Below are 13,418 nucleotides of genomic sequence, written 5' to 3'. Positions count from 1 at the left end.
ACAATGAAGGTTCAACAATGACAGGGCTCTGGGTGGCTCTGTTGCAGCAGAGGAGCTCCAGAGATCCAACCTCAACCATTCTGTGTGGTGCAGTGACCTCTCCGTCAGCCAGTCCCCTGTAGCAGAGCACCAAGCAGGAGGGAGTGTGGCACTTCTGGCTGGACTGGTTCTTACTGGGCAGCTGAGTAGTCCCCTCCTGTCCCTTTTGCTTCCTGCAGGACTCCGAAGGCATCGATATCATGCTGGGTGTCTGTGCCAACGGCCTCCTCATCTACAGGGACCGGCTGAGGATCAACCGCTTCGCCTGGCCCAAGATCCTCAAGATCTCCTACAAGAGGAGCAACTTCTACATCAAGATCCGCCCGGGTGAGGTGGGTGCCATGTGCCAGTGCAGCCCCGGGGTGCCCGCTGTGCTGGCCTGCGGTTGCCTGGTGGGGATGCCCTTACCTGGCTCCAGCCTCGGTCCCAGGGGGATGCTCATGCTGGCCAGGAGAGCACATCTGGGTGGATGGAGGCTTTCAGCGAGTGCTTTCTTGTTCATGCCTTGTTTTCTCACTGGCAAAGTGACTTCAAGAGGCTGAGGGCACCCCAGGCTCCTTCCCCCACCAGGCATGTGCTGTGAGGCCAATGGTGTAGGGAGGTCACCCAGCAAGGGAGGCTGAGGGCTGTTTTTGATGAGTCTTCCACATTTCACATGCTTTTTAGTTTGTTTTCTGACTTTCTTTTCACTCTTTTCACTTCGATGTGCACTGATGGGAGAGTGCATTTCCACCCACCTTCCCCAGCAGGCAGGAGGGCAAGGAGAGTGCATCTAAAATGGAGAGTAATGCCTTCTCACCAAGTTGAGCTGTTAAAAGGGTTTTGTTTCTTGAGGGAATTTATCTTGTGCTAAAAAGCCATTTACAGTTGAGGAAAGTGCTTAGGCCAGGAGTGCTGGGATGTAATCTCACCACCGAGTGGGGCTGGGCATGGACCTTCCCAGCACTGCTTTGAAGAAGACTCCTTTTGAGTGGTCATGGCTTCTGCCAGGGGAACCTGAGTGCCTTGGCATCCCATCGCATCCTTTAGGGCAGGATCTGCCTATAACAGCATGTCTCTGTCTCCCCCAAGTACGAACAGTTTGAGAGCACCATTGGCTTCAAGCTGCCCAACCACCGCTCCGCCAAGCGTCTCTGGAAGGTCTGCATAGAGCATCACACCTTCTTCAGGTGAGGCAGACCTTATCCCGGGCTCCCTTCTTGGAGGCAGACATGCAATGGGTATCCATGGTGGGTATGGCTGGGGTTGCTGATGGCATTCCACCTCCCTCCCGCCTAGGCTGGTGTCCCCGGAGCCGCCTCCCAAGGGATTCCTGGTGATGGGCTCCAAGTTTCGGTACAGCGGGCGCACGCAGGCGCAGACCCGGCAGGCCAGTGCCCTCATCGACCGCCCGGCTCCCTTCTTTGAGCGCTCCTCCAGCAAACGGTACACCATGTCTCGCAGCCTTGACGGAGGTATGCCCCAAATTGGGGAGGGGGAGGGAGATTGGTCGCTGGCGGGAGTGAGGGGGATGCCGTCCGCCCCATCTGGCAGGGTTATAGGATCCAGCGGGCTTCCTGCTGGAGGCTGTCCCCAGCCGCATCCCCATGGCATAGCTTAGATCACCCTCACAGGGGGACGGGGTTGGGCAGCTTAGGGATGGGCCCCCCGCAAGGGCCCCCTGCTGTGGGGCGTTGAAGGCTCCCGATCCCCCAGGTGTGAGCTGGCAGGGCAGGGACAGGGGCTGTGGGGCTGGGGAGGGTTTGGGGCTGGCAGGGCTGGGGTGACCTGGGCTCTCCTCCATGGGCAGAGTTCTCGCGCCCGGCTTCCGTCAGCGAGAACCACGATGCCGGGGCGGAGGGCGAGAAGCGGGATGAGGACGGTGAGTTTGGCAACAGGAGACGGTCCGAGACGGAGGATGAGGAGGTGACCACCCCGACGAAGATCAAGGAGCTGAAGGTACAGATGGGACGGGCAGAGGAGGGTGGATGGAGGGAGCAGGATGGCTCACAGCTGGAGAGGGCTGGTGGGATTCTTGGGACATGGCACTTGGCCTCACCAGTGGAACGGGGGCTGTCACATGTGCTCGGCTCAACTCTGGTTCCCCATGTGTCCAGGTAGTCTCAAGGTTCATCCCGAGGCAGGGCTGGATCTGGGAGCAGCCCCGCTCTGGGACAGGGGTGGGGATGGGGACAGGCCAAGCACACGGGACACCCGCTCCCCGCCCCATCCCGCAGGGACACCCCAGCCTGTTTTAGCTCCGTGCTGCAATGGGAGGGGGGATCTGGTCCTTCTGCACCCCACCAGCCCATCGACTTAACTGTGATGTTTGTGACAAGTTCCCTCGACTGACCCTGCTGGTTACTTTTAACCCTCTCTTTGCTGCCAGCCGGAGCACGAAACAACCCCCAGGCACAAGCAGGAGGTATTCTCTCTCTGGAGTATCTTAGTCCTCATTGGTGCATCATATTGTCCATCCTTCCCAAAGCAACACTGTGTGTCACCCTATTTACTGGAATACAAGATGCACTGGGGCAGGGGGTTGGATGCTAGAGGAGCCCGATGAGCAGACAGCTGGGGGTCTGCCCCAGCGCGCACACGGCATCTTCTATCCCACTAAGTAAGGTAGTCCTGATCGTACGTGTGAGCAAGAGCCCTCCCAAGGTGCAACGGCGCCGAGTCCTTGGCCTGTTGGGAAGACCTGGCTTCTGCTCCTGTTCCTGACTGCGCCATGTCCTCGCCTCGTGTCTCCTCTCCGCCCAGCCCTACAGCCCTAGCTCCTCGTGCAGGCCGGTCCCATCGCTCCCACTGACACCCTGACCCGTGCTCTGCTTTTGCCTGACCCAAACCACCGCCGTCACCCCCCCTGCAGCCTGGCTCTGCTCCGCAGGGAGCCGGCTGGAGCTCCTCACGGCACTGCGGCTGCCAGCTCACCCCTCCGGGGGCAAGTGAACGGCCTCAAGCTGCACCAGGGCAGGTTTAGATGGAGCTGAGGAACAGTTCCTGCCCCAGAGGGTGCTCAGGCATTGGAACAGGCTGCCCAGGGCAGGGCTGCAGTCACCGTCCCTTCAAGTGTTCACACACCATGTAGGTGATGCCCTCAGTGCCATGGGTTAGTGGTGGCCTTGGAAGCGCTGGGGATGGTTGGACTTAAAGGTCTTTCCAACCTGGTTGATTCTGTCTCTGAGCTGCCTTCAGTGCAGCAGCAGCACCCATCCCCATGCCAGAGGGAAGCTGCCTGCCTGGAGTGCTGGCCCTCCCCTGTACAAACTCCCATGTCCACGGTGGGTCCCTGTCAGGAATGTTTCATCCCAGCCTAGGATCCACAGCTGCTCCTGGGGGGTTCCCTCTCCACTCACAGTGGAACATGGATCTTCCCTGGGGGTATCCATAGGGGCAAACACAGCCAGGTGATGGGGTTTGCACCACACAGCCCTCAGCATCCCGCTCGGCACCACAGGCAGACCCTGCCAGGGTAATGGGCACCGGTCCCAGTCCCTCCCCTGGCCACCTCATTGCTTTCCTGCTGCATGTGCATGTGCTGCTCCCCCAGTGCACCCCGAGCCCAGAGGTGGGCAAACCATGAAGCTCTTCTCCGCGGCTCCATGGGCAAGTCTTCTCCATGAGTTGTGCTGAGCCTTCAGGGCCTGTGAAATTTGGAAGGGCTTTTCATGGGGCTCTCTGGGGTCCCTGGGCTGTTGCTGAGGAGAAATACTGAGGAAGTATTTTAGGTGACTCATTTCGAACCTCAAAAGAGGTTTGAGTTTGAAGCCAGGGTCCTTGCTCTTGCTGGTTCTTGCTCTGAGCCGGTTTGCCCACCTCTGCGGCAGTACCAAGGGAGCCACCCTGGTGCCTGTACCGTCACCAAATGATGCTCTGATGCCTAAACCCACCTCGCACTTGAGCGCTCTGAGCTGTCCTCTCTCCACAGCAGGCTCAATCCCACCTCAGGCTGCTGTTGGGCCCAGGCTGGTCCATGGCGATCCAGGCTTGGATCCATGCTGGACATCTCTGACCTCCTGCCCTTCAGCAGAAACCCCGTTCAAATGAGCTCCATTGGAAATGCCATTTCCTACCCTGTTGGGACAAAGGCTCTGGCTTCCTTTGTGCCTGGCACAACAGAGCTGCAGAGGAGGCTGCTGGTATTTCCAATAGGGCCCGATCCCTTGCTCTTCCTCCAAGGGGCTTAGCTTGCCCTCAGCAGGCTGTGCTGGAGATGCCAAAGGGGCGTGCTGTGCTGCCCATCATGGAGGGAAGCCTGCCACGCACATTCGGCCATGTGCTGCCTTTGCTGCTCCCTGCAGTGGTCTTAGCGAGAGCTGCAGACCAGGGTGCTCTGTTCATTTGGCTCTCAAGATGCTAAATTCAAGCCGAATGTGAAGCAAACCCTCCCAGTGCCCTTGCTTACCTCTTTTGCCTTGGCTGGTGCTTGAATCATCGCTTATCTTCCTCTCTCCTTCCCCAAGTTTTTAGACAAGCCAGAAGATGTTTTGCTGAAGCATCAGGCCAGCATCAACGAGCTGAAACGGACCCTGAAGGAGCCCAACAGCAAGCTGGTTCACAGGGACCGGGACAGGAGGCTGCCTTCCTCACCAGCCTCTTCCTCACCCAAGCACGAGGATGAAACACCAAAGGGAACCCCAGAAAAGGCCAGCGAGGTTTGTTCCGCTGCTTCTCTCACGGAGGGGATGAAGCTGTTTGCAGGGAGGTGTTCCTTAGCTGTTGGCCTCCTGTGCTATGCTGGTGGTGGAGATTACATGATGGGGACATGGGGTGGAGGGAGGGGGTCTTTGTCCAGGCTGTTGTCTCCAAGTTCTGTAAGGATTTAACTGTTTTCACACTGCTGGTAGTGATCTCCCCTTGTGCCCAGGCACTTCTTGGTGTTGAACTTCTCATCCTTCCCCTGCTTTGGGGTACCTGAGGGTTGGGCTGTGGCTTTGTTACCCCATGAGATGGGGCTTTCCTCACCCTTCCTACCAACAAGGCTACCGTGGGGCTGTGCCTGGGTGGTGTCCTCAGCAGAGCAGGACCCAGCGCTGCACAGAGGTGCCCATGGTGGAGGGGCGGATGGTGTCACACCAACATCCTGCACACACACGTCCTCCCTGCTGGCTTTGTGGTGGGACCACGAGTGTGAAAGGAAGAGAGCTGGAACTGGGGGTGCTGGGACACACAGAGCCCCCAGTTCTGTGGGGTGCGTGGATGGGGCACAGAGGGATGCTCTGTGGTGCTGGGCTCCTGGTTGCCTTGGGGCAGGCACTGTGTGGCAAGGCCATCCCCACTGCCAGCCTGGGTGCCCTCTCCCTGCTTGCTCTCCACTCTGTGATGTTCTTTCCCCCCAGGGTGGCTCTGAAACCAGTCCTGTGCCCATTCCACTGGGGATGGCTCCAGGCAGGGGGGATCCACACATGGGAACCGCTCTTGAGGACGTGGGGCTGGGCTGCGAGGAGGGTGTGGGGTGGCTGGGTAGGGGCTGTCTGCAGGGGATTCATGGTGTGCATGTGTACCTGCTGGTCCCCAGCACTGACCAGAGACCCAGGCAGAGGTGAGCTCATGGCCCTTCATCAAAGCACTGAGCTGGGAAGAAGGACTTCACCCCATGTCTCTTTTACAAGCAAATATATAAAGGGCAGAGATGTAAATGGAGCACTCGAGCTGGTATAGCTGTGACCTCTGTTCATCCATCTATCTATCCATCCATTTATCCATCCACCCACCTACCCATTTGTTCCTTCATTCCTTCTCATACTCTCTCTCTGTCTCTCTCTGTCTCTCTCTTTCTCTCTCTTTTTTCTCTGTGGGTGCTGGGGTTTCCATGCTGGCACAGACGATAGAAGAGGACACCCTAGACGATTTTGCATCTGACCACGGAGCTTCCCTAAGCATGGAGTCTTTCACGCAGAAAAGCCTTGTCTCCTCTCCTGAGGTTGTCACCATCCTCTTCCACTCTCCCCCTGCCCTGCCCTCACAGTTTTACCCCTCCATGGGGCCCTCCAGCCTGCCGAGGTGGCTCCTTGCCCTCTGAGCAGAGCCCGAGCCGTTTGCTGCCCTCCCTGGGTGGGTCCCCTCCAGCAATGGGCAGGAGCCATCCTTTCCCCTGGCTGTGAGACAGGGTCCTGGGAGAGACCTTCCAGTGGTGCCACCCCCAGGCTGGCTGTGCTCTGGGTGAGGGGGCTGTGATGGAGACCTGGGGTTGCCGAGGCACTGCTGACCCAATGGCACAGGGGGGAGTTTGCTCCCTGTGTCAGCAGGCAGCCACAAGCCACCTTTAGCAACCCCTTGTGCTTTCCTCTCACGTTGGCTTCAGTTACACTGCCCCAGGCCCCCTGAAGCAGGGGATGTCTGAAGGCATCAAAAACGTTGGGCTTGTCATGCTGCCTTCGATGCCTTCAGTGTCACCCGAGAGCCCAGGGGTGAGGAATGTGGGCTCTCAGCCCTGCTTGCAGGCAGGGTTTATCTCACGCAATGGTGGGTGCTTCCCAGGATAGACAAGAGCAGAAGAAAACCGGTCTTTGAGGCTTGGTTCTAGGCCAGCCTGGGCTTCCCAGCAGGCCCAGCACAGCAGCCAAGTTAGTGATAACGTTGCTCTCATGGGTAAAACCCATCTGTGAAAGACCTTGGTGCAACCCAGTGCTCCTGGCATTTGCTGGCTGCCTCTGTTCCCATTTCCATGGATTAGGAAGCACTAAAACCTGCATTGGAGGCAGGTGTGGAGGAAGGGACCTGGAGAGCAGGCAGTGATTGGTGAAGGGGTATCAGAGAGCCATGTGTGAGTGATGCTGCAGGGAGCAAGGTCCAAACCAGCTTGTGATTCTATGATTCTTTGACTATTTCTGATTCCCTTCCTTGTGAGAGTCCTTCCATTAGTAATTGGTTTTCCTCCTTTCTCACTCTCCTCTAATCTCATCTTCCTTTCCCTTCCCTTTTGTTCTGCTTCCCTTTGCCCCCTTCTTTCCCCTTACTCAGTTATTAGGTTTCCAGTTTGGGCATGACTGCTCCAAACACTCACCCTGCACCCCTGCGTGGGGCATCACTCCCTTTTTAATGGATTCCTTATCCCAGTTAGAGCAAGCAGCCAGCCCCCCACCCCTCACTGGGGCCGAAGAGCATCCTGGTGCCACAGCCTGCAGAAATGATGATTCTGTCATGGGCAGAGCCAGCCCCATGGTGAACGCTGCAGAACCACGTCCCTGCATTGCCCTTTGTGTGTGTGCTGCCTAGGGTAGGGTGGTTGGGGAGGCTGCTGGGCTTCTGCATCGATGCGAATCTGCCTTCTTGTGGATTATATTCTGTCTTCTGCCCCAGAAGGGGTTGAATTTTAGCAGTGCTTTGTTCTTGCCCTTGTGATGTCTTTAGCTGTCCTTCAGGACAAATGCAGAAGTACAAAGTGTACAGTGATGTAGGTTCCTCCCCTGCGGAGCAGCACACATGCACTGTGTGGTATATCACATACCCACTGTGTCCTTGCTGCTGGATGCTCCACAACCTTTGCTTGGTCCTTGCTTGGTCTGTGGCTGTCTCAGCTGCCAAGCTTGGGCTCGTCTTTTACATTTCACAGGTAACCTTTTACAGGTTACACTTTCTGAACCATTTGGTTTCAGCATTGCCCAAAACCTCAGCTAAATAATTGCTTCTGATGAGACTTCCTTGGAGAGCAGGAAGGGAAGGATGGACTTTGGGGTGAACCTGAGCTGCAGCATCTGGTAGGAAGGGAAAAGGGCCTTTCTGATGCCTAAACGTGGTGTTTTCTCTTGCTGGTGCTTTTGGCAGCTTGAATAGTTTTAGGGCACATGGATGAAGCTGAGAGGGAAGCGACTCAAAACACAGACCTTTGCTTACAGTGAAATCTCACTCTTTGCTCATGGAGATTGCCAGATCCAGCTGAAAACAGGAGTCAGATGGGGGGTGCCAGTTGAGAGGTGCCCTGGTGACTGTTAATGTGTCTGCTGGAGCATTGCTCCCACACCTGTGTTTCCAGCAAAGCTGCAGATATGTCAGTGAGCCACCACCCAGAGCAAAACATGGTCCCTGGAGAGAATAGAAGGGCTCAGTCCCTATCACAGCATCACCCCCTTTATTTTCAGTCCCTGCTCTCCATCAACAAGTTGCCAAGCTCTTTGTATAGACCCTGCCTCAACTCTTGCATGAACAATAATACTTTAGTCGTCCCTGTCCAAGGCAGATCAGCTTCCTGTTACTCATGACAGCAGCCACCAGCAGTTAGGTCAAGTATGTTTGATGCTAACTCTTCTTGCTCCAATTGCAATGCAGGGCTCGGAGCATTGGGTATTTATAGAGAGAGAAACTCCTAGAGTGGAAGCAGTAGCTCTAAGGAAAGCTCTGGGAGTCAAGAAAGAAGCACGTGCAGGTACCTCAGAGGTGAAAATGAGCACGAGCGTATCCAAGGTGGAGATGGCAGTAGGGAAAGCCAAGGACGTGGCAGGCCAGGAAGAGCCAGCAGATGCAGCCCTGGATACCCGGATGAGAGCAAAGATGATCGCTAGTCCTGAGGATTTTGAGTCTGTCTGGGAGGATGAGGTCTGTGAGAAGGAAAGCAGGGGGGAGCCCAGCCTGAAGGCAGAGCGCCGGCCAGTGGACAGCAACGAGGAGCACCGAGAGCAGGGCAAGGAAGTCACCCCCGGTGAGCCAGGTCTGCCCAAGCCACGTCAGCAGCCTGAAGAGAAGCAAAGGACCAAGTCTGTGGGGCCAGAACCTCCGCAAGGGGAAAGCGAGCTGTTCTCCAAGGACCGTGCCTCTGCAGCCTGCAGGAAGCAGGAGGCCAGAGCGCCGGCCACAGAGCTCATTAAAATCAAAGTGAAGGCTAATGATGAGAGCTCGGAGACCTCCACAACCCAGAGGATCATCTACCTGGGAGATCCAGAGGAAGAGGAGAAGGACAGTAAAAACCTGTTCTCGGAGGCTGGAGCATGGCTGGGCTTGGAGGAAAGAGCAGAAGCTGCTGTGAATGCCCCCAGGGAGGGATCTGGGCACATGGTGTCTGCAGAAGATGGGTTCCAACCCCTGTCCTCAGCAAGCCAGCAACACAAGGCAGTGTCTGGAAAACCTGCCGAAGCCCTGGAGCAGCCCTGGGCAGGCTGGGATGGGACCGGGCAGGAGGAAGGGCTGCCCTTACAGCAAGAAGAAGCGTCTGCTGTGCTGACAGGCTGCGGAGCACCCGAGGGAGGTGAAGCCCTACTGAGTTCCCAAGAGGTGGGACCAGAGGATACGGATGGAAGTCCAGTGGGAGGCTCGAAGCCGTGTGGCCTGGCAGGGGATGGCCATGGGGTTGAGGAGCACAAAGGGAGCCCAGTACAGAGCCCGGATATCTGCATGGCAGCGGAGGGGCTCTCAGGAACAGTTGGTGACAAGGAAGAGAGTGCCGGAGTGGTTCTTCAGATGGAAGAGATAGAGACCCAGTCGCCTCCATCAGCTGTGCCTGAGCAGAGCCACCCTCACACCACTGCAGGGTCAGAGGGGGACAAACCCAGCTCTCTTGCCCTTACGTCCTTTTCTCATCAGTCCACCCCTGTCCCTGCAGAGCCAGCCCCAGGCACTGAAACTGAGGCCAGAGATGTGTCCCAGGGCACCAGCCCTGTGAGAGCTGTGGCCATAGCCAAGGATGTGAACCCTGCAGCAGGGGTGGCATGCAAAGAAACAAGCCCTGTGGTAGGCAGAGGAGCACCCAGGGATGTGAGCCCTGTATCAGAGGTGGCAATACCCTGGGGCACCAATCCTCTATCTGAAGAACAACCCCAAGACGCTGCATGGAAACCGTGCCAAGATGCAAGTCCTGTCGCAAGAGGACTACCCCAAAACACAGATGCTGCCCCAGAGCCCATCCAGCTCAGAGACCCAGCCACAGGGGAAGTGGCCCAGGACATTGATCCTGTCACAGCGAGGGCAACCCACAGCAAAGTCCCTGCTACAGGAGAGCCACTCCAGGAGGAGAAGCCCATGAGAAAAGAGCTCTCATCAGGGAAGTTGACCAGAGATGAAGGCTGTAGGATGGAAGAATTGTCCCATGACAAAAGCCCTTGCATAGAAGAGCTGCCTGCCAAGGCAGAAGAACCAGAACAACAGACCATAACAGGAGACCTGCCTCCAGAGGGCCCCAGGGCTGAAGGGCTGCTCCACACTGCAGAACCCAAAGAGCAGGAGCCACCCTGTGATTTGGAGTTTAATGCAGGACAAGGTCTGCAGTGCAGGAGCCCTACAGTAGGAGAAACTGCCAGGAACAGTGACCTTACCCTGGGGCAGCCAACACAGGATAAGTCCTCTCCCAAAGAAGATGCTGATGTCGTGCACTCCAAAGCCCCTGTAGCAGGGTTGTGTCAAGGAAGCAAGACGTACCAGCTCTCCACCTTGATCTTTGAAGGTGGGGAAGAGCTGCAAGTGAGCAATGGGACACGTCCAATAGAGTCTGGGTCGTTGCTGTGCATGACTGGGAGGACAGGAGCTGTGTCCCAGGAGCATGGAGATGTGGCCTCAGGTAGCTGTCAGGACAGTGACTGCTACAGGAAAACCTCCGTGGCCTCTAAGATTAAGATGTTTGAGCAAAGCGAAGCGGAGCGAAGGGCAGCCCAGGAGGAACCAGAGCCTATGCCTGAAGCTGAGACAGCAGCAGAAGCAATGGGGAAGGTGGGTCTGGCGATGCCTGCGGCTCCAGTGGGACCTGCATCCAGTGTGGGCTCCTCGGCCCTCGGGCAAGGGGCTGGTTCAGGAGACACCTCCCAGGCTCTGTCTCTGAAGGACGATGCTTCTGTTGACGTGGAGCACAAAGGAGAAGACAACAGTGCTGACCTGGCCTCCCCTGACTCTGGCTGTGAACTCACACTGGCGGAAGCCGTGGTAACTCTTCCAATGAACTGTCCGGATGGAAAGTTCATGCGCATGTTGTGTGGCTCTTTCTGATCATGTCCAGTGGCTCCCCACACATCCATTGACCGACAGCAGTTGCTTTGCATCCCCTGTCCTATGTATGTGTGTGTGGTCAGGCTTCTTTGCTGAGCGCAGACCCGCTGGCCAGCTGGCTCATCAGCTTGTGTTCCGTGACACCCCCCTCCCAACGTCTTGGCTCCCTGGAGAATGCCCCTCACTAAACCCAATAGTGGGCACCCAAGCTTCATGTCCAGGAGCAAGAAAGGGAGCCTGGGGGTGGCTGGAGGAGCTGTGACTGTCCCGGACACGCACACACACACAGCAGCAGCGTGCCCATGCTTCCAGCTTCACCCTCGCATTTCTTACCTTGATATCCCTTCTTGCTTAGCTCGCCGGCCTCACCCACCCTCCCCTGTCTTGGGCAAGCTGGTGGCTGGATGATGAAATAGCTTTCTTCGTTCTTGTAAGCGCTAGATCAGCTCCTGTGGAGTTCGTTTCCTTACAACTAACCCTTTTCTCTAATCCAGAGCAAATCTCAGGAACCAAGCGGGGAAGAAAAGGATTTATCTGACCCGTCAATAAAACCCAGCCTGAAAGAAGAGAATTTAAAGACTGCTGTTCCAGTGGTCTCCCAGGTCTCAGTGCTGTTTTACTAACTGCTTACTGTAGTATGAAAGCTCACCTTAACCAGCTGAGGGCTGTGTGCTTCCAGCTCCAATCCCCTTTGCAGAGCTGTTATGTATATATTTATACATACACACACACACAAACATGTATGCAGGTGTGTTCCTCTTGACTTTGTTTGACACCCTGTTTCTCATACCTCTCAACCTCCAGCAGTACCAAGGAAAGGTTGTGCCAGCACAGCCTGGCTCACTGGGGGATGGCTCTGGTTGCAAACACTTGGCCCAGAGTCCAGGCCGTGGGTTTCCTGTGGCATCAGTGTCCTTAGAGCTCTTCCTAAGGGAGAACTGCCTAGAGCAAGATGCGAAGCTCAGCAATGGCTCTAGATTTCTCATGGCAAAGCATGGCGAGGGCAGATGTACCCTCTGATGGCGGAGTTGAGAGGTATGTCCATGTCTGGAGAAGAGCTGATGGAGAGAGGTCATCCCTTGGCTCCAAGCGTGCTGTCAATTACACTGACCAAACCCTCACCCACGTCATCCCTAAGGCTCACCCCGGCTGTGTGGTGCCTCTGGAGCTGTGTTGGTGGGGTTGGTCCTTCTCCCTGGGGTGATGCTCCATGGGTCCGCGCGCCTGCTCAGTGGAATTGGCACACTCCTTTGCTTCTCCTCCACCGTACGTGGCTGACGGGGCCCTTTCCTTCCAAACTCTTCTCTCTTTCTTTCCCTTTGTTTCTGAGTGCCCAACCTGACTGATGTACAATAGCACTGGCGTCTGAGCTGTTTCTGAATGTCTCTTAAGCAGACCTGTTGTTTTGCATACACCTGCTTCCACTGGGTGCACTGACATGCCTCCAAGCTGGCCAAGCTTTTCTGTGTGACTGACCCTTTCTTGAGATGATTAATTACCAATGACTATTGGCAAAGTCAGATTGAATAACCCTTCCGTCCCCACCCCGCCCCTGCCCCGTCGCTGCTGTCAGAAAGGTTTCCGTCTCCATGCTTGAGTTGTGTTTGACTCTACTCTGTGATGTTTGCTGCAGCCTTCTTTCTCCTCCTCCTCCTCCTCCCCTCTTCGCTGTCGGCACTGCCAGCGCTGCCACGCCGCGCGGTGCTCACTCTCTCCGTCTGTCTCCACCATTGTGTCTCATTCAGAGAGCAGGCTTGAGGGAGGGCACAGAGGACAGAGCTAAGCCACCGCGGCACAGGGCTCCCGAGAGCGACACCGGCGATGAGGAGCAGGACCAGGAGAAGGACTCGGTCTTCCTGAAGGACAACCACTTGGCCATCGAGCGCAAGTGCTCCAGCATCACGGTCAGTTCAACCTCCAGCCTGGAAGCAGAGGTGGACTTCACAGTGATCGGTGACTTCCACGGCACAGCCTTTGAGGACATCTCCCGGAGCCTGCCCGAGCTGGACAAGGACAAGAGTGAAACGGAAGATGAAGGCCTGGTTTCCTTCCGGGACATTGACAAAGTAGTTCCAGGACTGGAAGAGGATGTCAAAGGCGGGGAGAAGGTCTCCCAGCCCAGGCCAGATGCCTCCCAGCTAGAGGTACACAGGGATGCCATTCCACCAAGACTGGCTCAGTGCCATCATGCCTCCATGTTCCTTGTCCTCGTGCCTGGTATTGCCTCACTGGCATGCACTCCATGCTGGTTTGGAAGAGCATGCTAGCTTTCAGACATGCCCAGGTTCCTGTTTTCCACTGGTGCACGCCTTCATCCGTGTTGCATGGTTCTGTTGTGTGTTTTGTGCATCTGCTAAGCAGGAGAAGTCATCATTGTCTCCTAATCCCCTGTGTTTGGCTGCCTACCCCATCCCTCACACCACTACAGCATGTCAGCACCTGGGATGGGCACGTATCACTAACCAACGGCTCTGTCCTTGTGTTTTGCA

General features: G+C 56.4%; 1 protein-coding gene across 13 annotated transcripts in view; it reads left to right on the top strand.

Moving 5' to 3' along the window:
* The window catches only part of EPB41L1 (erythrocyte membrane protein band 4.1 like 1), a 56,310-nt gene that overhangs the window by 34,669 nt on the left and 8,223 nt on the right, over positions 1 to 13,418 (top strand). For 4 of the 13 annotated variants that reach the window (XM_061361672.1, XM_061361668.1, XM_061361670.1 and 1 more), the window contains 10 exons: positions 219 to 371; positions 1,111 to 1,208; positions 1,318 to 1,493; positions 1,829 to 1,977; positions 2,408 to 2,443; positions 4,485 to 4,676; positions 5,846 to 5,944; positions 8,290 to 10,866; positions 11,424 to 11,531; positions 12,675 to 13,073. In XM_061361672.1, the coding sequence (XP_061217656.1) occupies positions 219 to 371; positions 1,111 to 1,208; positions 1,318 to 1,493; positions 1,829 to 1,977; positions 2,408 to 2,443; positions 4,485 to 4,676; positions 5,846 to 5,944; positions 8,290 to 10,866; positions 11,424 to 11,531; positions 12,675 to 13,073 (3,987 nt within the window). The remainder of the gene's footprint in view (positions 1 to 218; positions 372 to 1,110; positions 1,209 to 1,317; positions 1,494 to 1,828; positions 1,978 to 2,407; positions 2,444 to 4,484; positions 4,677 to 5,845; positions 5,945 to 8,289; positions 10,867 to 11,423; positions 11,532 to 12,674; positions 13,074 to 13,418) is intronic. The other 9 variants (XM_061361680.1, XM_061361679.1, XM_061361671.1 and 6 more) reach the window with 8 other exon arrangements.

The sequence above is a fragment of the Neopsephotus bourkii genome, unplaced genomic scaffold (assembly GCF_033783945.1).
Source record: "Neopsephotus bourkii isolate Nb327-2 ecotype Australia unplaced genomic scaffold, CSIRO-AGI_Nbou_v1 NB_1060, whole genome shotgun sequence".
Taxonomy (NCBI): Eukaryota; Metazoa; Chordata; class Aves; order Psittaciformes; family Psittacidae; genus Neopsephotus; species Neopsephotus bourkii.
This window is presented reverse-complemented; position numbering and strand designations above follow the sequence as displayed.